The sequence below is a fragment of the Ambystoma mexicanum genome, chromosome 7p (assembly GCF_040938575.1).
Source record: "Ambystoma mexicanum isolate Mex_15411 chromosome 7p, UKY_AmexF1_1, whole genome shotgun sequence".
NCBI lineage: Eukaryota > Metazoa > Chordata > Amphibia > Caudata > Ambystomatidae > Ambystoma > Ambystoma mexicanum.
This window is the reverse complement of record NC_090939.1, coordinates 938,808,842-938,833,835: the sequence shown is the minus strand read 5'-3', so window position 1 is coordinate 938,833,835 and position 24,994 is coordinate 938,808,842. Positions and strand designations below refer to the sequence as shown.

The window sequence follows — 24,994 nt, the reverse complement described above, 5'->3', positions numbered from 1 at the left end:
CACACTTTTTAATATGGATAATTTTCCTGAGAAAAATGTTTTTATTGAAGGTTTAGGGATTCAGTTATGTATAATGTGGGGAAGATTAAATAATGCGGATGTTCCGCAAGAGTTAAGGGATCTCAATACTTTAGCACTTTCCAGAGACACTTTGGAGAAGGTAAATGAGCATGTCGAGAGGTTATTCGAGCATAGAAAGGAGTTAGCAAGGATACGGAATGAGGATGATGAAGAGGAAAGTATGTATGTACAGAAAAGGTTTCTTCCATGTCGTAAACCGATATCGGAGGAAATGCAAATTTGTAAGAATGATGCGATTAGATGGATTTCAGACATATCGATAACTCCAGTTGAGGTATATGATACATATAGTCAATATATGTTGGAAATGCAGAGGAGTGATACAAGTAATGGTAGAGTACCTGCAGGATGAATGTGTAAAAAGGAAGATTAATTGTCCCACAGAGTTATTGAATAGTTATAAGAGAGCTTTTTCACTTGACGCTTCTTCGACTGCTTTAGCGCTCGACTTGGCTCTGTTGCTTAGTAAGCGTTTGGAGTTGCCTATTAGAGAGGTTCCTCCGACATTTGTCCCGAAGGTTGAGGTTGCGGCCGATGCTGCACAGGGTATACTCGCTGTGAACATTCCTGCACATTATGTATCACAGTTTGTTCACGTCCCATTTTCACGACAGGAAGTGAACACTATTAGACAGTCTATTCCTGATATTAGGAAAAATCCAACATGATTCTATAAAGAGATGGAATCTGTTTTGCAATCCTCAGTGTTCACCTTAGGTGACATTGATTTGTTGTTTCCTGTACTCCTGCCCGTAGATTTATGGAAACAAGTTAGAACTATTGACGATGTACCCGGGTTGGGAGATACATGGGCAAATATAACTGGACTTGATGGGGAAAGGCCAGCTGGCGAAAGACCACAACAGGTGATATTAACTCTGCCTGATAGAATCATTGCTAAATTAAAAACCATAATTCCCGAAAAAAGAATTATTTGGGACAGGCTTACGGCCTGTGTCCAAGGAAAGTCTGAAGGTGCTACCGAGTTCTTTAATCGGTTCTAATAGGTATTTTCAGATTTCAGTGGACAGGACCTAGGCACAGAGTCTGGGAAAAGATTATTTGTGGACAAATTTGTACATGGATTGCTGCCTGACATCCAGTTACAGATTATGTCCTCTGAGAGCGCTTGGCAGGCGAAATCACAATCAGAAGTACTGCAGATGGCTCAGTACTATGAGAATCGTGTCAATAATGAAAAAGATAGGATTGAAAAACGGAAAGGCGATTTAAAAACTAAGGTGCTGTTGCAGCAAATTGTTAGGGGCCCAAGAGGGGGTAACTCTCAGGTTAGAGGTCAGTATGTCCCACAGGGGAATGTGCCCTTGGGTCCTGTGAATATTAATCAATGTGCTTATTGTCGTCGAGAGGGTCATTGGCGAGCACAATGCCCCGTCCTTCAACAGAGGTCGAATAATACATTTGGTAATGTGGGTAGGTGATCCAGAGGTCGCCCGGGCGTAGGGGGCCTGGTAGAGGTCAGTTTACACAGGACCCTCAACAACCTTTTTCGCAGGACAATCAGACTCCGAGTGCGGACACTAGGAATATATTTGATCATCCTTCCGCTGCATATTTATCTGAAGAGCTTCCTTTTGATAATATTCTGTTTCGTTAGGATTGCCCGAAGCAGGGTTTGGAACCTACACCTATTCCCGTCAATCAGAAAGGCCCCTACGTTGAAATGATGGTGGGAAATAGGAAACATCAGTTTTTGATAGACACTGGAGCACAGAAGTGTTCCATTGATCATACGCGGGTTCCAAATATCCCACTGTCAGGGCAAACCAATGTTTCTGTAGGGTTTTCCGGTACACCAGTTGTTTGTCCGGTCTCTATGCTGGTACCTATTTCTTTGGGTCCCTTTACGGACCAGTGTCCTTTTCTATTGACCTCGGATTGCGGGGAGAACTTGCTGGGGTTGAATTTGTTAAAAGAATTAAATGCAGTGATTTATTGTTCTTCTGATGGAGTGCGCCTGACAATTTCACCACAGCAATCTTCTGCCTCGCAATATTTGACTAGACCTTTGCCTCCAGAATTCATTGATGTACCAGAGAGCTTGTGGGCTGTCGACGACAATGATCTCGGTGTTTTACAGATTGAGCCTATTAAGATAGTTTTGAAACATGGCATTGAGCTGCCACGCATTCCCCAATATAAGATTTCGGTTGAGGGCGAGCAAGCTTTGAAATGTATTGTTTCCAATTTTGTGCATCGCGGTGTGATTGAAGAAATTTCAGGAAGTTTGTGTAATAGTCCGATTTTACCCATGTACAAGAAAGGCGATAATGTAATCCCATTCCGTTTTATAATTGATTTACGTGCCATTAATAAAGTTGTGGCACCGCAATTTCCAATTGTGCCTGATGTGACGACAATCCTAACCATGATTCCAGCTTCAGCTACTTACTTTAGTGTTGTGGACTTAAAGAATGCGTTCTTTAGTATTCCTATACACAAGGATAGTAGATATTTGTTCGCGTTCACCTTAGGGGGACGCTCGTTTACATTTACTCGTGCACCTCAAGGGTACACAGAGAGTCCTAGTATTTATAGTAGGGCTTTGAAAGAACAACTTGATACCCTTGAATTGCCCTCTACCTGTACTTTGCTTCAGTACGTTGACGATTTGCTTCTGGCTGCTGACTCTGAGAGTGCCTGTAATGAGGGCACTGTGTTATTACTTATTCATCTAGCTAAGCATGGTCACAAAGCTTCGCTTAAAAAATGTCAATATTGTTGTCAGGAGGTCGCCTATTTAGGCTATCTCCTGTCAAAGGAGGGAAGAAGATTGACACCTGAAAGAATAAAACACATTTCTGGCATGTCTGTCCCAAATACGCAGAAGGAAGTTAGGGCTTTGATAGGTATGGCTTCTTACTGTAGGTTGTGGATCCCAAATTTTTCACTATTGATAAAACCGATGCTGGCCTTGACGAAGAAGGGCATTTCTTTTCCGTTGCCATGGACCTCGGAACACCAGCAATCGTTTGACTTGCTTAAGACTGCATTATGCTCTGCACCAGTTTTGAGCACACCAAACTATGAAAAGGCCTTTGTAATGTTTGTGCATGAATGTGATGGATGTGCTTTGGCTGTATTAATGCCGGAGCATGGAGGGAAGAATAGGCTGTGCGGTTACTATTCCTCCGCCCTTGATCCTGTAGCATGCGCTTTGCCAAGATGTTTGTGTGCTGTCGCTGCTGCTGCCGCGTCTGTGAAACAGAGTGAGGGAATGGTCCTAGGCCATGATCTGACCCTGATGGTGCCTCACTCTGTAGATGTTCTATTGAACTGAACTCAAACACAACACCTCACTTCCGCACGGTTGACGAGATATGAATTGATCTTGTTTGCCCCTCACATTCAAATTAAGAGGTGTTGTGTCCTTAATCCGGCTGAACTCCTACCTTTTCCGCAAGATACTACTTGCGGCGATGAAGAATCACATGATTGTTTGTATACAACCAAACAAGAAACAAAGGGCAGGATTGATTTGAAAGATACCCCTTTGGATAATCCGCAAGGAGAGCTGTTTTGTGACGGCTCCTGCTTTAAACTTCCGGAGGGTACATCCACAGCCGCTTATGCAATCACTACCTTGAGCACGGTTGTGGAAACTAAGAGAATTATGCATAATTCTGCGCAGGCCGCAGAGATTATAGCATTGACCCGAGCTTGTGAACTTTCCGAAGGGCTTGTAGTAAATATATATACTGATAGTCAGTATGCCTTTGGGGTGGTTCACAACTTTGGGAGACTTTGGTCGGGAAGAGGGTTCCTAACCTCGCATGGCACTAAGATTCAACATGGCTCCCTAATAGTGCAACTACTCTCAGCGCTTGCGCTCCCTACTCAGTTAGCAGTTGTAAAATGTGCAGCAAATCAAAAGATTGTAGATAATATTGGAAAAGGGAATGCTTTCGCTGATCAAATGGCTAGACAAACTGCCACTGATCTCTTTACGGAGATATATGTTTCAAGGGAGACTGAAAATGCCTATGTGATGGATGAGGGTGTGGGGTCTGTACGGGATATCCAACCCGATGCCACATTAGATGAAGCCAAGAGGTGGGCTGAGGGCTTGGGAAAACTTGATGATGATGGGTGTTGGGTGGCACGGTTGATGGAAAATGGTTACTTCCTGATGCTTACGTGATGATGATGGTTGTAATGGCACACGGTCCTACGCATGTGTGTGCCCAACAGATGACGAAAATGTTAGAAAACGTTTGGGTAAACGACAAAATTTCAAAAATTGCTCAGCATTATGTCCAGAACTGTATGATTTGCCTACAACATAATGTGGGAAAGGGGACAGCAACCCCGAGGGGAGGTTTTGCGCCACCCTCTGTCCCATTTGAAGTAATCCACTTTGATTTTGTTGAAATGGAACAATGCAACAGTCTAAAATATGTCCTTGTGGTCGTTTGTGCCTCTAGTAAGTGGGTCGAGGCTTTCCCTGTTAAAGATGCTACAGCCATGACCACTGTGAAAACCATGTTAAAAGAGTACTTTCCCCAGTTCGGTTTGCCGAGAGTTATCGGGTCGGACAATGGTCCACATTTTGTCGCCGCTGTAATCCTACAGATATGTACAGCGTTACGAATTGACAAACGGTTCCATTCGGCCAGACATCCTCAGAGCGCCGGACTAGTAGAAAGACACAACGGTATCGCTAAGACGTGTGCCGGTACCAAATTAAAATGGCCGGACGCCTTACCGATCGTGTTACTAACCATGCGTACAACCCCTCAAACTAAGACTGAGCTCTCTCCATTTGAGGTGGTAATGGGGAGACCTGCCAATATCTGGAATCTTCCAAAATGTCGAAATTTGAAAAATGTTGAAAATGTACTACTTTCAGATTATTGTAGCCAATTGACTAAAAACCTGTATTTGATTTACCACCAGGTACGAGAGGCCTTACCTGTGCGATACGAGGGACCGAACCATGGCATACTGCCAGGGAGCTGGGTGCTTGTCAAATCATTTGAGCGTACCTCCTGCCTCGCGCCTCGCTGGCGTGGGCCATTCCAGGTCTTGTTGGTCACCCAGACAGCGGTGCGGGTAGCTGGGCGAAAGAACTGGATCCACGCCTCACACATCAAGAAACTCCCTCACCATGTGCCACACGTTACAGAAGAAACACAACCCCTCGCTGATACTGCAACTGATGATCCCAAAGCAGTAGGCAGCACTGAGAGTGTGTCGGCGAATATCTCTAAGCCCAGGAGGCTTGGGTAAAGCTGCCATTTTGTTTCCACACTCTCCGCAAATTTTGCACCCGGAAATGGCTGTTTCAAATTCAGCCTCCTCATTTGCCCCGACGCATTGTTTCCAACGGGAAGTGACGACACATTGTTTCCGGATCAATCAGCACTAGGAACAGCCAGATACCACTTGCATCCGAGAAAATAGACATACGGCACAGTTCTGCTGAGCATCTGACAGACATACGGCACGGTTCAGCTGTGCATGCAAGGAAGGAGAGGAGTCATCGAGGGCTTGCTTTTTGCCCAAATTTGAGAAAGGGGATTCTGTTGGCTAGGGTTGTGGAAGGACTAAGAAATCTCGCGACCGGGGGGGTCGCCAGCAACGAACATTGGGGTTTCCATTTGAAGATTGCAATGCCTGCTACCGCCGCCGCTCGTATTGGACTTGTAAATAAGAGGGTGACCAACCGGGACAATGGACAAAAGGCCAGGGCCCCGAAAACGTATTGCTGTATTTTTGTAATAATATTTGGTTTTATAATAGTCAGTGTTTTAGGCCTTTGGTATTTTGAAGAAACTCATCCTTTAGAGTTTTTACTACCGACTAAAACTGTACCCACTGTCCCCACACCTTTTGTACATTTGCATACTTTGTCTCCTAGAGATTCCCAGCACAGACAAAGGTATCATAATAACACACTGTTACTTATCATGAATGCTACACATGCCATTTTTAATAAATCCAACTGCTGGGTCTGTTCACATTTACCGCAACACAGGGATAAGGGGCTAGGTTGGTATATTCATCCTTTACCGTTGACAACTGCTTGCTATGCTTCTCTTAGAGCACTGTTCTTTGGCCGATGGAATAATAGCGTCTCAGGGAACTTTGATGGCACCAATTTGAATAGTTTTGAGAAACGTGTTTTGACTCCCCTGGGATGCTCCCTTTTTGCAAATTGGAGTAAACCGAATGTTGCTTCTATTAGGCCTTCTGATAGACTGTCTCATCCCTTCCAATCTTTGATTACCTTTAAAATGGCTCCGATAGGCAATAAGGATGCCATGCTTCCTTCTTACACTGTTAACCATAGCCCCGATTCAGTTTCTTTCTGCATGCAGAGGAATGGCATTCGGTCAATGGGAGTTTTTACAGGTTGTGCCAACGTTGCAAATTTGAATGGGGAAGACAGACCTTTGTATGTAGGCGAACCTGTCTATTTTGTTTGCGGTAATGTAGCGTTTCCATGGTTGCCCAGGGATTGGCAGGGAACCTGTTATTTAGGGATCCTGTTACCTGGGGTGTTCATAGCAAGTACCATAGAAATTGCAAAGGCTCGGCCACGGCGGGATGAGAATGGTGACACCCCAGCACAAGTCTTGGGAGATATAGCAAAATCAATTGTGCCATTTTGGGGGCAGATAGCGAATTCAGAAGATATCAGGAGACTAGCGAGAGTACTGGAGAGAACCATCAACCGGACCACGGATATACTCTACAACATGACATTAGAGCAGAAAGCAATAAGATTAGTAGCACTCCAGAACCAGATGGCATTAGATTCAGATATACAGAATCTGCACGTCCTTAGCTCCGAAGTGCATGTTCCCGAGGGAAAATGGGATCTTGGCGCTTGGTTCTGGGACTTCTTGCGATCTTGGGGTTGGAAGGTACTTTCGGTCTTATTAATTATTTTGGGAATTCTGTTGTTCCTTTGTTGCTGTATTCATTGTCTGCCTGGTATGTGTTCGATGCTAGGGGGATGTTGTGCACAAGTGATAGATTCGATAGGACATAAGGTGTATGCCTCAGATAAGACTTGCAAAGAATATTTGTTAAAGGATATATTAGTAAAAGACCTAATGGCAATAGATGTTTCAGATAGTGATTAAGGGTACATGGATAATGATGCATGGAGTTATTCGCAAGGAGACCCAAAGTAGTTTTTAGCACTTGGCATAGGCCAAAAGGAGGGTTTGTCGGAATAGAAAGTATATCGTGCCTCCTATTGTGAAAAATATATTTTATATTGGCCTACGCCAAGCTGCTCGAAAGTCGCTTGCGAGAGAAAATCTGTGTTGCAAGGTCCTGACCTTTAATCCATGTAGGCCGCCATTTTAGGTCAAACCGCCATTTTAGGATTTGTTGTGGAAAAGTCACCCTGTGAGCTAAAATGGTGGACGATGTCATTGCAAAATACAACATGGCCGTCTTGACCTCTGTACATAGCTAATGTGTAATATGCCTGCAGGCTACTTGTTGAGGTCATGAACTGAGACTTCGTCCTTCGTTGACCTATGTGTAAAGGGATTACTCGTGCAATGAAACCAATCCGCGAGCATATATTAAGATAATGTATTTACATACTAAACGAAGAACATCTATCTTACTACATTGTATTTATGTTTAAGAAGACCTGCAATGCGAAACTTTCGAATACACAGTTAATGCATACGCTTGTTGTTACATGTATTAAAGACAAACCAGTTATATGCGGTTATTTGAGACTTGGCACGAACCCTAGAATTGGTGATGTATAAAGTAGAATACTAACCCAAAGTGGGGCTGGACATAGTGCCCACAAAATGTATAAAAAGCAAATGCATTCTAATGTACAGCGTCTCTCACTGAACACACTGAACCACGCTGGAGTTGGTTGTGTTGTACTGAGAGCCAATAGCTATCTGACTCTGCACTGTTTTTGTAATTGAATTCAGTAGAGAATAAAGTACTTTGTATGTTCCTTTGTAACCCGTGTTCGGTGTATTTCCTTTTGGGGTACTCAGCCTCGCTATTTTATTTCTGTTTCCACAAACGCATACTTTTGAAAATATTGTGAATAAAAGGCCGTAGTGAACCCGACGGAGGGTGGCTAACATTTAAGAAGGATCAGAGCCCGGTTGAGGGGGATCCTGGGGTGAAGAGGCATTATCCAACGTAAAATATTATGGAGAGTAATTTTTGTTTTGTTATTTTCTGACACATCAGACTCGCAGAGGCTATAGTCTTTGTATGAAAGAGACTTGGCCACAGAAGGTCCTGATATTGCTGAACAGAACTGTAAACTCGTGCTGGAGAAGCCCAGTCGTGTGTTGTGCTCAGGAGTCCCATCTTGTCCCGTGCTAAAAACATGGGGAAGGGAGACCCCAGCTATTCCATCCTGACTTATCAATTTGTGAACACTTCTTTCTTTTCTGGTGAACATTTTTCCACACTATTTTGTAACTTAGCGGTAAGGATTGCAAATAGTTTTTATTTAGTATAGGCCTTTTTTATTTGAGATGACGCCACAAGGACTGCCTTATTATTAGTTGATGGTTTTAGCTTGCTCCCATCTTAGATTTAGGTTTAGATTAGGTGTTTTTCTCACCCATTTATACAGTTTTTTTAAAACTTTATTTATTGAGAGTCATATCGGTATCAACACATTACTATTAAATCAATGTCAATGCAATATGAGTGCAACATCATATACATGGAGAAAAAACAATAGATCATGGCATGGAGGTTGGAGAAAAGTCGCTTTCGGATAGCATATCACACAGATAGCCTCTAAAGGGTGCCCAAATGTCCTTAGGGCGGCTTGTTGTAGGCATAGTCAATACATATTGTTCTTCGTCTTTGTCAACAAATGTAAGTTCATGAAGGAAATCGCCAATTCGAGATGCATTTGTGGCTTTCCAACATTTCAATATAAAACGTTTTGCAACAACACAAGCCACATTAAACAGACACCTGGTGGTTTCAGCCATGTTACCAATGTCTCCAAGCAAATATTTCAGGGGGGATAGTGATGCCGGGATTGATGTTATTGTCTCAAGGATCTCTGCAACATGTCCCCAGAACCCAGTTATCAAAGGGCATGCCCGAAAGGGTTGCATGTCATTTCATCGCAGGACGTTTTTTCACTGGGTTTTTTTACCACGATTTATTTTTTGAAAAAACCCATCAATTTTTTATTCTTTATTTTTTTGGGTAGGTTCCCCACCCAGCCCCCCCATTTTCTAAAAAATGCAATGGGTTTTTTCGAATAGGAAAATTTGCGGTAAAAATCCCAGCGAAAAAACATCCTGTGACAAAAGGACGTCATAACCACAGCACATATGAAAAGCATTTGGTTCACCACAGTTCAAGCATTCCCCAGATCAGGTCACCGTGAACTTACCCAGCTTGACAGGGTTATAATGGAGTTGATTGAGAATTTTGAACTGGATCAGGCGTAGGCCAGCATTTAAAGACACAGATTTAGTCAATTGCCAATATTAGCATGTCCACACTTAGATAGAATTGTGAATATTAACCTGTGTCGCATCTAGATGAAATTGTGAATATTGGCATGTCCACACTTAGATAGAAATTGTAAATATTAGCATGTCCACACTTAGATAGAATTTGTAAATATCGGCATGTCCGCACTTAGATAGAATTTTTAAATATTAGCATGTCCACACTTAGATAGAATTGTGAACATTAGCTTGCGTCGCATCTAGATGGAATTGTGAATATTGGCATGTCCACACTTAGAAATTGTAAATATTAGCATGTCCACACTTAGATAGAATTTGTAAATATCGGCATGTCCACACTTAGATAGAATTGTAAATATTAGCAGGTCCACACTTAGATAGAATTGTGAACATTAGCCTGCGTCACATCTAGATGGAATTGTGAATATTGGCATGTCCATACTTAGATAGAATTGTAAATTTTAGCATGTCCACACTTAGATAGAATTGTGAACATTAGACTGCATCGCATCCATATAGGATTTTGATTGAAGGATAGCATGCCCGCGCCTAGATGAAACCTGAATGTTAGCATGTGCCACACTTAGAACTGTGAACACCAGCCTGTGCCGCTTCTAGATAGGATGTGAAGGCCAACAAGTGCCACACTTAGACAAAACTGTGAATGTTAGCATGCTAAAGGTCAGGTAACCCCCTAACCAATATAACCTCAAACTCTGCATACTTATCGCACTCAAAAACTCACACAACCATCTCTCGCACCACAAGCCGCACGCACTTCACAGGACTGCAACAACACATAAGCCGGAGCAACAGCACACGCGGACTGACACCGATCCAATACCCGCATCAAAGCTCAGCACCCGGTGTATACCGAGTTGAAGCTGCCAACAGAACACCACTCCTCTTACTATCCTACTCCCTCTTCCCCTTACTAACCCATCCCACCTTATCGTTTACAGATCCGCCAGAGCGCCTGGGGACCAATTCCGTTGACATTTAACATATCAGAGCCATTGTTCTTCGCCCAGTGTTACACCTAAATCTGTCTCCCATGTCGTTTTTATGGTGTTCAGGGATTTGGAATGCACTTGTACCAGGGTATACAGATTGGAAACCCCCTTCTTTACCCCATTTCCAGCTGTTATTGAGCTGTTATTGAACGTATACACTCATGTGTAATGGGCTCTTCAGGAAAGGATAGCCATCTCGCAGCAAACGCGCCCCTCATGCAGTGATACTGGTGCAGTTTGAGCTGTCCACCCCCAACAGTGTTTACAAAGTCCCTTGAGCTCAGTAAGTACCCTCTGGAAACATATCCTGCATCTTTCGCTGCTTATCTGGGTTCCATGTCCTCTGCAATGTCCCATCAAATGTGGGGGAGATACCAGGAAAGTGCCATAGCGGGACCTCCGGGTTATAGGGTATTTCCACACCAATTCTTTTGTATATCCTGGACCATGCATGAACGGTGGTGCTGACGGGGTCAAACTTGCAGGAGTCTTTGTGGCGGGGACTGAAAACGACCGATCTACGGTCGGTTGGGGATGCTGCATATTTCTCTATGGGGTTATGTGTGGCAGTATCGTCTGGGTCGTACCAGTGTTTGGCGAATTGGGCCTGAGCCGTCAAGTAATAAAGTTCGAAGTCTGGTGCAGCTATACCACCGCTCGAGTATGGCTCCACCAGTTTGTCCCATTTCATTCTTGCAGCATCCTGCCCCCACATGAATGAAGTGGCTAGGGATTGTAGCTTTGTGAAAAATTCTCTGCCTGGCCAGAGGGGGACATTTCCAAAATAGTACAGTAGTTTGGGAAGAACCACCATTTTAAGGAGTGCCACTTGGCACAACAGAAGTTTGACTGTTAGTACTTTTAGAAAATGTTCATGGTTATCTCTCGACACGATTACGCCTAAATAGCAGACTTGTGCGGGAGCCCATTTAAATCCACTGAAATTGGATGGGCATTTTGTGGCGAGTGTGAGTGGAAACAATTCAGATTTGGAGTTATTGATTTTATACCCAGAGTTACGTGCAAAGTCGTGTATTTCCTTCATGACGGGTTCCAGGTTTACCTCAGGGTCTCTAATATAAAAGGAGCGTATCGTCCGCTTAGAGGGATATTATTTGCGGCGGGCCATTCATTCTGATGCCCCTATGTGCATGTTTCTTCCAGACAAACTCAGCCATTGGTTCAATTGTAAGGGCAAACATTATGGGGGGCAAGGGGCAGCCCGGTCTGGTACCTCTGCCCAGGGGAAAGAACGCAGATAGAGTATGATTGGTGAGGACTCTAGCACCTGCGTTAGTATAAAGTAATCGGACACATTTTATAAAGTACACCCCCAAGCCAAAGCATTCAGGCACTGAGAACAAATACACCCAGGAGACTGATTTGAATGGCTTTTTGGCGTCTAGTGCAGCTACTGCTGCGTTTGCATTTGGGCAAATCTGTGCCATCATCCTGAATTGCCTATGAAGATTAAGGGCTGTGGACCGAATTGGGATAAAACCGGACTGGTCCAGATGTACCAGGCTAGGCATGTTAGGGAGGAGTCTAGTCGTGAGGATTTAGACAAAAAATGTTGCGTCAGTGTTAATCAGGGAGAGGAGTCTGTATGAGGTATGAGGACATGTCATGGGAGGGGCGTCGAGGCTTCAGCAGTACAGTTATTATAGCTTCACGCATTGAATCTGGGAGTGTACCCCTGTCCATAGCCTCTTCACACACGTTCAGCAAGATGGGGGCCAATTTCTTGTGGCATTCCTCATATAGTTCAACACTGAGACCATCGGAACCGGGAGCTTTCCCGGAAGCCAAGGCATTGATGGCGCTTGTTATCTTCTGTAGGGTAATTGGCAGATCCAGCGCAGATCTGATCTTGGGCGAGAGAACAGGAAGCCCAAGTCCACATAAATATTCAGATGTTTCCTTGGCAGATCATTCATCGCGCTTAGAGTATAGTGCTGTATAAAACGGTGTAAATATGGGATTTATTTCTTTCTCCTGGTTCACCACCTCCCCCTGTGTTGTTTGAATACTAGCAATAGGATTTCGATAACTTTCCGCTTTCAGCATATTGGCCAAGGATTTACCCGCTTTATTGCCCTCATCGCACCTACGGGCCCTTACTGGGGCAGTCATATATTGCACCTCTCTATCAGCCAGCTTCTGAAATTCACTTAGTTTATGAATGTCTGCGAGGGTATCTTTATTGTGTTCAACACTATAACTCTGTTCAAGTTTCAACAGTTGAGACTCTGCCTGACCCAATTCCTTCCTGACTGATTTGAGTATCCTGGTGGTCTTGGCCATAAGGATACCACGAACCCACACCTTGAATGTTTCCCATAATGTTGCATAGGAGCTAACAGAGCCTTCATTAATCTCAAAGAACTCCTCTCCATATGTAGGGATTTAGACACATTAGGATCATTGAGAATAGCAGAGGGCATCCTCCAGCGTTTAGCTCGCGGAGTTCAAGGCATAGAGAGATCAGAGAATGATCCGAGAGTGTACACGGGTGGATATTGCATGCCGACATCGAATTTGAAAGTGAGGTAGTCAGGAGCCTCATGCCATCTGAGAAGATGATCCATAGGGTTAAGGAGTGATAATACCCTGAGGTTTCTCACACTGTTTACACAGGTCTGTTAATGGCTTTTCGGGGACTTAAGCACTCTTGCAGAATCACCTGGCTTTGATGAAGTAAGGTCCACAGAGTCTCCCAGATTGGAGGCAGTCTTGGTGGAACAATAGGTGCTTGGGAAGGCACAATATCACAACCCTGTCACAGATGCCTGATGCTTTAACCCAAGCCTACCTCACTTTCCTCCTTGCAGACCCAATGCTTACTCATACCTGGAGACTTGTTTCTAAGTCTTAGGGCTAACTCTCATGCCATCTGTGAGCTAACCTCCTATCCACTCCAACACAAACTGGTTTCTCATCCCATTTCCCTGAGACAACTAGTAGTCGGGCATTGTCTTACTGACTGTTACAACCCTGTACCTCAAGGGAACTTCAGACTGCCCTTGTGCCTGCTTCTCCACTTCTTTTCAACCCCATTTAAGCAGTTTTTCTGTAGGCCTCTTCTCCTCTTTTCTAACTTCAGCGATTCAGTCTCTGCCTATCCCACTCTTTCTTTCTACTTCTCTTATTGGTTCTTTCATCTGCTTCTTGCTCTTGCTCTCTGGTTTTAACTTTGTTTTCCCACTCTTTGCTTTCTTGTGCTTTCCAGCCTACTACTGGTACTAGATCTTCTTCTCCTCGTTATAACTCTCTAGTTCCCACTTCTGCACTCTCTCTTACATCTTGGTTTTCTCCTCTAGCTCTTGGCTTCTATTGGCTTTGTTGTGGATTCATGGAAAATAGGCCTTGTATTTTGCACACTGCTCAAACACGTATTTAAAAAATGAGTAACAAAGTCCAGCAAGGGACACATTATCATTGTATTCATATGTGTCTGTCCTGTTGCTGGGTAAAGGAATGTGTGCTTACCTCTGCATGAAACAAATACATACAGCGTGTTCTGAGAACTGCTGGCTTTGATCCATTTCTGCAGAACTGAAAGCCATCAAACAAACAATGTATGCATACTCTGCCTGGGCTGAGACCCTCTAATTTGTGTTCCTCTTGTGAGTTTTGACCTTTCTAACTATACAAAATGGCTTTAACATCCACACTCTGGAAGCCAAGAGACAGAACTCTTTCTCCAGAGAAAAAGAGCTGAAGTTGAGCTATCATTTGTCTGTGTGTGTTGGTAATTTCCTGTTCTAATAAAACTATTAACTTACTGATCTGAAAACGGAAGAATGTAGTGAGTTTGCTGCCACCACACTTCTCCCCAAACTCCTATAACTTCTGATGTCTTCCCTCTTTCTCCTCCCACATTCCTTACTCTCCTCTCTGGCCACCTCAGCTCTTTCCACACCTGAACGTCTGTGCTCTGCTCTTTCGGTGCCTACAACACCCTCTGCACCTTCAGCTCTCTTGACAAATCAATGACCTCTCAGGTTTCCCTTTTTCGCTGCTTCATCCTGTACCTTCATCTCTGACCACACCGCCATCTCCTGAGCTTTATCTTCTCCCCCTCCATCTCCTCAATCTTCAGCTCTCTCCACACCCCCCTTCCAATGCTCTTTCAGCCCTCTTTTCCCCACCCTCTTTTTTGGTCTCTTCCGCTAATCTACCTTTTGCTTCACCTTCCATATTCTCTACCTTGCTTCTGTGCTTCTCCAAACACCCACATTTACTACCATTTTCAAAGGGCTTTTATAGGGAGCTGAACCCTCTTCCTGGGCCAACCTCTACTCGAGGGGTTGCACCTTAGGTTGGTTAATTGCTGTGTGCTCGGGATTGGTTGAACAGTCAAGAATCAGGCTTTCTCCCACTTTTCCCTTGCTGCGTGTCCCACCACACATAACTATTCTTTAACAGGCCAGTCTGCCATTTGGATTTTTCCATCACATGCATGCATTTTGCAGGCGTTTATGGAACGGTGTGAAACTGGCAGCAGGGCCTGCAATTGTACTCTGGTTTGCTCGTGGGCTGTGGCAGCCACGGGAACTCAACCATGTTCCATATCTGAGCTGGTAATGTTGACTTCTATATTTACTCTCACCAATCTCTGCGAATTTGGACAGAAGCGGGCTGAGATGACTAAATCTTTCCCTAAATGTGACAGACACAAAAGGCCAGTAGGAGCAGTAGAATGACTAAAGCGATCCCCTGCGCCAAGCCCTTGGTGTTATGGGGGGGACCAGGGGATCTTCCCAGTGATGGACAGCATAAATGCTTTTGAACAAAACATTTCCCCTGCGCCCCACATCATGGAGTGGAGCATGTACCCTGAGTCACCCCCATTCACTATTAGGGTCAGGCTGGGGTCTTGTAACTACAGCATATGCCCCTCCCTCCTTAGCTGGTCTGTCACGCCTTGCGCGCTATAAATAAAATATCATATCATATCAGAGCACTACTGTCAGACAGTATAAAATGCAGCAGTCAATTTACGTCTCAGGTTTAGTCTCAAGGAGCATACCTCCGTAAAACTGTGTCATTGCACTGGCCCCAGGTAAGGCACCGAGCTGCATTCAATGGGACAAGGCCAGCATTACTTCCACCAAAACTGCCATGATAGAAACCGCAAAGCTAGCTCAGATTGTACCACCCATCTTTAAAACGTTTCTGGGTGGCTGAACTGCCTCTATTTTAGCATCCCATATCTCAAATTCCCTGCCACTTTATCTCAGCTTTATTAAATCATTCTCGGCTTTCAAAAGCATCATAGAAACATGCCTTTTCCCAAATCAAGTTTTTACTTCCAACAGTGAATGATATCACCAAGCTCATGGAAGCTGCGGAGTGGGGGTACATATGTATGTTTCTCAAAATTGAAAGCTTTCTCAAACGTAAATGCATTTAAACCCTAACCGTCGAGGTGGGGGGTGGGCATGCTGGAGGTGTGCAGGTTTGCCTTGTACAAGTATTAGCGATGTGAAGCCTCGCTCTGGAGTTGGTTTCAACTTTTACTCTGTCAGGACTGTTCCACTCAGCTTCTGCTAGCAGCACTGGCGGGGCTTGGTGGACCGGCAGTCATGAATAGGAGGCGAGTGGTACACACACGCGCTTCAGCTGGTGCAGAAGATACGTATTTAGCCAAAACTCTCCTTCTCGCCCCTTTGGTCCTCAACCCCAAAGGAAGCACGGTATCTTCTGACTTTTTCTTCTAATGGCAAGATATCTACAGGGTCCCCGAGCACACTGCAGATTTATGGCTCCTGCGCTCTGCTTCCTTACATACTTGCTGGCCCGGGATGGAAAACTAGCACCTGTCTTGAGTGCTTACTTCTTAAAAAGGGACGCCAGCCAGGCCCCTCCATCAAAACCCAGAATGGCTATCAACACTGATGCCCACTTTGACAAGGCACTGAGCAAGTGTGCTAATGCCCAGCCCGACTTGCAAGAGACAGAGAAACTTCTAACCAGCAGTGTGAGCAAGGAAGAGACTTTATCACCATGTCCAGCGAGAAGTCTATGGACATGGACCAGAACGGCCACGGCATGCCTTAGTGTCTGCTGGACAGCTCGAGTCTGCGCTGCTCTAGCCCAGCAGAGTCAGTCTTGCCCAGGCATCCTCCACAGCCAGCACCAATGCCCAGGAGAAGGGGGATAACCACAGATTACCTAATTCTGGCTATATTTCCTGCTTCTGCCCTGTTTGGTCGGTGAACATTGTGGCTCTAGTCTTTTCCATTATGTTAAGCAACAAGAAAAGGACTTACCCTCTCCTTATTAAAGCCACTACCTGATTAAATCCTTTAAAAATAAAATCACCTATGTCTCCCTTCCAACATCCCACTGTGGATAATAAGGATATCCTTTTTGTTTAGTTTAAACACCTATTTCAGTGGCTGCTTTTGAATAAAAGGTGCAACCTTTTTATTGTGCACACAGTAAGCATCTAAACATCCCGATTATGAATGTTGTTTGTTTGAGCTGGAAACTACACGCCACATCTGGTTGGTAAGATTTAAACAAAAATGAAGCTGATGTAATTGTTAGGAGCTACCATGCAGACATTTTGGGGATGTTTAGAGGAGGGAGATGAATAGGAAAATCCAAGGATGGCAGGGAAAATAAATAAAAGCAACATGTCAAGCTACTTAACCCCAGTGGGGTCCTTTTTGTTTCTCACACTGCAGCGGCAGGAGGAATGCGAGCGATGTGTGCTATTGGTATGCAAAGAAGCTTGCTTAGCCTTCACTACAACTACTGCCACGTGTGTGCTTTCTGCAGATACAGGTTCCATTCTACACAATTGTGTACATTAAAATCAGTAGAATGAATGCGTAACACCAAATGTTGGGGCCCCTTACACAATATGGTAAGCTATGGCTGAGATTTTCATGGTAAAAACCATTTATCTAAAAGACTTCATCATGGCTTTTATTTGTTATTAATTTGCTAGTTTTGACCCATCTGTGGCACTTTAGCAGCACCAAGGGAGGCAATAAAGCCACTGTGAAGGCAGAAGAAGAATTTGTTTCACAAATGGTGCTTTAATACCACCCGATCAATCTGTATAGGTGGCATTTTAGCTCTACCATTCTAACTTTTTTCTCATGTAGGTCACCTCCATTACGTTTTATTCATTGAAGCACTATAGCAGTACTTATTGAGCCCACATACATCTGGCTCATCAGAGGGGCATTCATGCTACCATTATCTTGCCACATTTAATGATCTAATTAATACTGTGATTGCTTTGCCCCTGCCCCTGCACCTCTCCTTGTTCCCTTCTCCCTCCCTTCGCAGCCCTGTTCCCGCCTCCTGCCTTCCCCGATTGGCAACTGGATATCCAGGAAACCCAGCAGAATTAAAGAGCTTGTTGTGGCAGGCCATTGTTCCTCACTGCTCCACTGAGCCGTAGAGACACCAGCACTTTCCATCCTGCAGATGAGGCTGCCCCTGAGAAGCTGCCTTCGTGCCATGTTCAATTATTTAATCTGCACTAACAGACAGAAAACAGGTATGGCCTGATAAATACTCCTAAGCTTGGATGAGACTTTATCTGACTATATGACTTTATCAACCTGGAGGGCAGTACCAGATGGGGGCATTTGGAGTGCCAGGTCCAGATGGAGGTATTTAGAAGCTGCCAGATCTCGCTGGTTCAGTGCTGACATCTGGGGATATTGTGAAATTTAACGCCAGACTAGTGCCCCCATAAGGCTGGCACGGCTGTAGAGTGTCTGGGGGTATGACTCATCCTACGCAAATCTCCTGCCATCTAGTTTGCCTCTAGGCCTGCAGCCTCTTCCCGGTGGTGGGCATTTAGATTTCAGAAAGGTGCGATTTCTGAGGAGAGGAAACGGTCCGACAACTACAGGGATGGCAGACCTTCGGAGTTTGGGTTGTCACATAACTTAAAGATAAATGCACACGGAGACAGGTGGCCTCAGCTCACACCTACACAATAGGTTTCTTCTATCGTAGTGGTAGCTGGCTCATAGATACATTTATAACCAGGGAATTTTGTTGATGCTAAATCCTGGTCAATTATTTCATGTTCAGGCCTTGCTCGTGCAGCATTTTGCTCCCGGATAAACAGACAGCGCATGCCTCTCCAGGTCTACGTTTTCTTTTGCTTGTTTAACACATCAATGCCACAGATAATGAGTACTTCTGCGTCATTGATCTATAGATGTTTCATACACTAGCTGTAGCATGTGTTAGAGATTTAGTTTACCCTGTTACAAGTACTGCATTATGTATGTTTTATATATAGGAACAAAATACACCAATGAATAGGTTCAAGGGTACTCATACACGAAGGGCTCCCACAATTGGTTTGAAAAAATGACTCTTCGAAATTGTTATCATAGAGAAAGATCTCTAGAGGACTTTTTATGTTGTAATTGCATGAGTCAAAACACAACAACACAATTTACAGAGAGAGAATAGACATCATCAATGGTTTGTCGGACCAGAAATGCTTTAAAACACCATTTACCAATGTCGTAAATGCTTTAAAACACCATTAACCACCAATGCTCGGAACAAAGTTGAAAATGGTGTGTGTGCAACAAACCCAACCTATGTGGAGGTTTGTCAAAACAGACACAGTTCAATTGTGAAACAATTCAAAACGGAATTCTAAAGACAACGTAAAACAACTAAGAGGCAACAGATAACATTTTTCATGTGTGAACAGCAATCAATGTGCTGTGAATTCGGGGAGTAGTATGTCTACACCAGGTGTTTCGGCCGTTTAGAATTGGGCTAAATGAGCCTCATCTTTGGGACAGCCATCATCAGGACAAGGTTCTGTACACGGGACGTCTAAGCTATGTAGCAATTGATAGGCACTGTATTAGAGATCCATTCGCCACACTGGGCTGGTCTCTAGGTACTCCTTTCACCGAATAACTACAGGTGAAAAGGTCCAATGTGTTGTAAAGCGGTCAGCCATCAAAGGTATGGCTTTGGGGGTGGGCCAGATAGGCTGTCAAAAGGCTGCGTGCAGAGAGCGGGGCATCTTCGAGTGACTGAAGGAGCACACTGCACAACGTGGGAAAAAGCGTATGGATCTCTAATACAGTGCCTATGGGGATCAGAGTGGCCAAGATGTGGCAATGGTGTGGGATGAGGGAAATGTCTTAATCTTGATGATAATGAAAGGCAATTCCAGCATTGGAGTCATCCAATACATAGTATATGGCTGGTGGTGATGCACAGTAGCCTACATGTAAGTGTACCCCTCTGAGTTGATCCTAGCAGCAGTAGCAACTACGGAGCATAGGCAGTGGAGATCAGAGTGGCCAGACTGCAGTAGCTGGTGCCATGCCATTCTGTGTGGTGTTTGGGGGCTACGGCTAGACAGATGTGCCATGAATTTGGCATGCCTTATTGTATCAACATATCTCACCTAATCCTAAATCATGGAGGCAGTGATTGGCATGTTTTTTCCCGTTTTTTTTAACATCTTTTTATCAGATTTACAGCAAAAAATTATTCCATCACATAGAGTTCAATGAATTACAACAATAAAATATAATACAGCAACAATAACCATTCAATAACACCAGTAATAGATATCCAAAATTCCAGTATACCCTCATACAAATATATCAACATACTATCACCCTAGGTAAATAGCAAAAAATGAAACAATTATAAATCCACACCAAAACACATAAAACGCCACAAAAGACAACAGGAAAAGGAGGGGGAGGGGAAGGAAAAAAAGGGATGTGCCCTCTCACTCCTCTCTCCTACCTTCCCACCCTCTCTCTACTTCATCACTCATATAAAGCATTGAATGGCCCCCATAATGAGAGATAATCACCCTCTTTACCTTTATCCTTCATTGAGATCTTTTTGTACTTGGACAGAACCTGCAGCTCTACCAACCAGTCCTCAACAGTAGGTTTCTTCCTAGTCTTCCAGACCCTAAGGATTAGCTTAATCGCCACCATTATAGCTTTATCTAGCCAGATATTACATTTCCTAGTCTTCACACACCTTCCTCTGTGTAGAAGCAGGATCACATTTGCTGCTGACCTTTGCATGACAATATCAAAAGCCATATCAGTCCTATCCATTACATCTCTCCAAAGACCCTTCACTCTCGAGCAGTCCCAAAGTAAATGCAATAGGGTACCCCTGTCTCTTCCACAACTCCAGCACAACTCATCCATCCTCAACTTCAATCCAAACATCTGAACAGGTGTCCAATAAATCCTACCAACTATTTTCTGCCTAACTAAACACACATTCTTATCCTTTACCAAATGTACACCTACTCTAAAACATCTCTCCAATCTTCTTCCGAAATGACCATATTAACATCATTCAACCATATATTCCTCAGCTCATTCCAAGCAACTATACGTCCGACCTCCATGGACATGAAATTCATATAGGTACATACATTATATTCTTGCCCAACAAACAGCTTGCAGATCTCCGGTTTCTTCCCCAATGAATCACCAGCCATACTCATTCTTTGATCAATTAATTAAATCAAATCCAGATATCTCCTCCGTTCTCTATTTCCTAAATTATACTTACTTTCCAGCTTCTCAAATTGCAATAGTCTATTTCCATCAAACAAATCACTTAGATTTAATATACCTTTCCGATCCAACTTTGCCAATGCAAACACCTATTACCAAGTTGTAAGATCTCATTATGCCATATAGATGCATCTTGACTGAAACCAAAACTTTGGCATGTTTTGAGGTCTTGCTTTCTAACTCTAAATCCTTCTGCAGGAGGGGTCATCACCCCTTCTTGCTGCTCTCCATCCACTGTAACCCCTTTGTCTCCATGTCTGAGATGTCTAATCACTTAATGACCATGGCGTGAGCGTCAGCAACATGATTCCCCCCACAAGTGAGACCGCTAGTGTGCACGTATACAATCAAAGTGCAGGAACGTGACTTATTACTGAAACATCAAATTCCTTGACCTACCTACTGTAAGAGGGAAACCTTGACAGGAAGGAAGATACAGTGAGAAATCCAGGTGCATACAAGGCGACAGTATCACAACGCTGAGAATTGATTACAACCACTATTTCATCACTACATGTCAGTGATGCAATCTGTGCATAGATTCCTTAAGTATTACCTGTCAGTTGGGCACTTGTTCAGCACAGTCCAGTCATACTGGGGATTTACCAAGACACCCCAAGCCAAGTAGACGGATGAAGGGGATAATGTACCAACAACCACCTGAAGAGGCTTCTGAACTTTGGGCTGACCTAGGAGAAAAATCAAGGAGATATTTCATGCATTGCAATAACCATGTAAATATGAATGTGTGACATGTAGCTGAAATAAACATGCCAAGTACATGGTGCCATGTGCATGCGCTGTCACAGTTACTGGAGGTATTAGTACAAGGGACAGGTCACGACTATAATGTCCTCTCTGGCCACTCAAACATGTGTAATTAACATTTCCTTGTAGCAGTGTGCAGTGGTAGTATTGGCATCTAGAACGTTCTAGAATGGCTATCCAATGCTATCATTCTACGCACTATCACTTATCATGTGTGTACAATTGGATTTTCTGGCCAATTCCCACAGTGCATGTATTCATTTGGGTGACTGAATTCAATTATGAGAACCACACGAAGGTAAAAAAATAGTAATTCAATTCAGAAAAAAATATAACTATTCCAGTGCAGCATGTTTCGGTGGAGTATATCGGAAACTACAACACTGCTCTGCAGTGCAAGTAATCACCGGGTCAGAGTCACATCACACTCAGGAATAGGGGGAGAAGCAAAGGCATGATTTAACAATATAAAATGTGCTTCTGAAAACTGCGTAAACTGTGTGTGTAAATATGTTTTAAATGTTCGTGAACACAGACAACAATGCACTCTTATTTCTTCCGTTTAAATATGCAGGTCTGTGTTCCAGTAGTGCTGATTTCAATGGAAGCCGAGTATTGTGCAGGGAGACAGAAGAAGCAGGTCTAAACTAATCATGATTTGGAGTTTCTACTGCACATTTTTTTTATCAGAATACAATTAGGTTAATGTTTTCCAAACACATTTTTTTAAAATGTATAGAAAATGTGGCTTATGAGCCAATCTAAATGTTGAGGGAAGCAAGCCCCATCGACAGGGGTGGACTGGGAACCAAAAGAGGCCCCGGAAATACATTGCAAAGTGGCTCCATATTACACATTGTCAGCAAGCCCAGCCCTTTTCCTATGAGAACATTTGGAAATAAAATAAGTTACCACACATAAGAGGCCCAGGGTGCAGAGGTCTATTGGGAAATCTCGAGAGTTCTCTATAGGCCAGTCTAGCCCTGCCCATCAACAAAGTTCTACCTCGTCCACTGCCTCACCACGGGCCATGGCAGAAATTGCTCCGAGTTCAGCAGGTCTTCAGATGTGGTGGGTCGGTGGCGGACATCACCAGTGTGGGGAGAATACCACTAAGTGGTAATACAGGGCTGCCAGATGGAATAGGGAATTGTGAGCCACCCCAATGCCCATCCCATGAGTCCTGCATGGCAGTCCATGTATACCAGTACAGAGGGGAATCTCCAGGCTCAGTACACGAGGAAGAGCAAGTATTCCTTCTGGGATTCTGTGGGTTCACGGATTTCCAGAGTCACGAATCACTGAAAGTAGAATCCTGAAGTAATGTAAAGATCAGTTTGTTGACCAGGCAATTTTCCAACATACCATCAGGACTGTGGGTATGATATCTATGACCCAGCGAGAGGCAATGTGAAGGTCCAGTTTGTGTTTAAAGCTGATTGGCATCCTGTGACCCAACCATCTAGTGGGAGAAAATGAAAGACGTGGAAGAAAAAAACAAGCAGGAACTTCCAGAGCTAGACTATGGATGCAGATGAGGAAGTGGTGATGGAGACCAGGTCAACTGTCAAAGAGCTAATGTGAAGCCAACTGACAGGATCTGGAGTAGCATGGAGGAGAGGGAGCGGGGTAAGCTGGTGGAGGCATTGTATGAAGGGTGGGAGGGAACAGGGTCAGCCCGAACAGGCGAGAGAAGGGGCACGGGGCACATAGAAAGGGAAACATGGCCTAGATCAGAGATCCGGTTGTGGGTGGAAAGGGATGCCAGGGGAGGAAGCAGATTCTGTGAGATGGAGCATTTCCTCCCATGGTGATGGCAAGGGTTAAGGGGAAGTAACATGCCAGCATGGGGTGGAACAGGACTGTGTGACCAATGGTTGACCAGTATGGCAGTCTTCAGAAAGGTTCAATTAGCAAACCTGGTGTAGAGAGGAAGATGTAAACGTTATCTAGAGTACCCGCACCCTCACCTCCATCATATTGAAAGAACAGCAAGAAGACACTGTGCATAACACCTGGTATCATCCCAATACTGCATCAAAGATACGAGAGACGTTATGCACTTACACAACCGTATTGAATGTACCCTCAAAGTGACGTGGTAGAAGGATGTCTGCAGACACCATTCAACATAGAATAGCTATCATTGAAGTCTGACAAGTGAAAAGTGACATCATGAAGAGAAGAAACGAGGACGCACTGAAACGATATACAAATATTTAAAGAATGAAGATGTGACTAAAGTGATAATGTGAACATGTGTGCAAATATGAAGAAATCATATACAGTGAAAACATAAGTGAGAAGAGATGCAGTATATGTATATACGCAGAAACGCAAGGTAGATAAGACATATAGAAGCTTGCTTAAACAAAGAAAATAGAATACGAGTTAAGCAGCCATGTTGAGAACCTGGATGTCAGTTTCGTTTAATAGTAAGCGAAAAGACTGAAGGAGAAAACGCAAGGTTGCAGAGCTTACATGCGCTGGAATACAGCTCTGTGCAAGAACAAAGAACATTTGTTTGGCCAAGGATCAAGGATGCCACAGCAAGAAGCAACTGCAACGCAGTTGAAGAGGATAAGCCATGTGCGCAGGACACATTTCTCTTGGATTAAGCAAAGGAGTGAACATTTACAAGTGCCAAGTATTGCACAATCAAAGATTCAGAAAGCACTTGCGGGACTGAGCAACCAAGTCTCCAGAGGCCAAGAGGAGTAATAGTACCTTGTATAATTGAGTCAAGTAGCACTAAATAAAAGGTCAGAATGGACAAAATTATGGTGGTCTCACAGGTGGTGCAAAACCAGGAATCAAGGCCTATTCATAAAGCTCCAGACAAAGATAGCAATTTACCTTCACGCCAGTTAAAGTTCCAAAGAAGAGAACAGTCAGCAAGTTCACCTACAAAGAAGAGGCCTAGGCTCAGGGCCTAACTAATGAGATATGGTAGGCTAATTGTCCAAGTCGGCAGTTGTCTGACGTTGTTCCCTGGACCTGGGTTTCGTTTTGCTTAAGTGCTGCTAACAACCCACATGTTCAAGTTTGGAACAGAATGCCACCCAATCATGAGGGCCTTTGTAATGTCACATTG

At 43.9% G+C, this 24,994-nt stretch overlaps 1 protein-coding gene across 1 annotated transcript in view; it reads right to left on the bottom strand.

Moving 5' to 3' along the window:
- Nucleotides 1–24,994, bottom strand: part of ABI3BP (ABI family member 3 binding protein) — a 1,926,231-nt gene that overhangs the window by 1,280,567 nt on the left and 620,670 nt on the right. Inside the window, exon 4 of the mRNA XM_069637268.1 lies at nt 21,689–21,821. Coding sequence (XP_069493369.1) covers nt 21,689–21,821 — 133 coding nt within the window. The remainder of the gene's footprint in view (nt 1–21,688; nt 21,822–24,994) is intronic.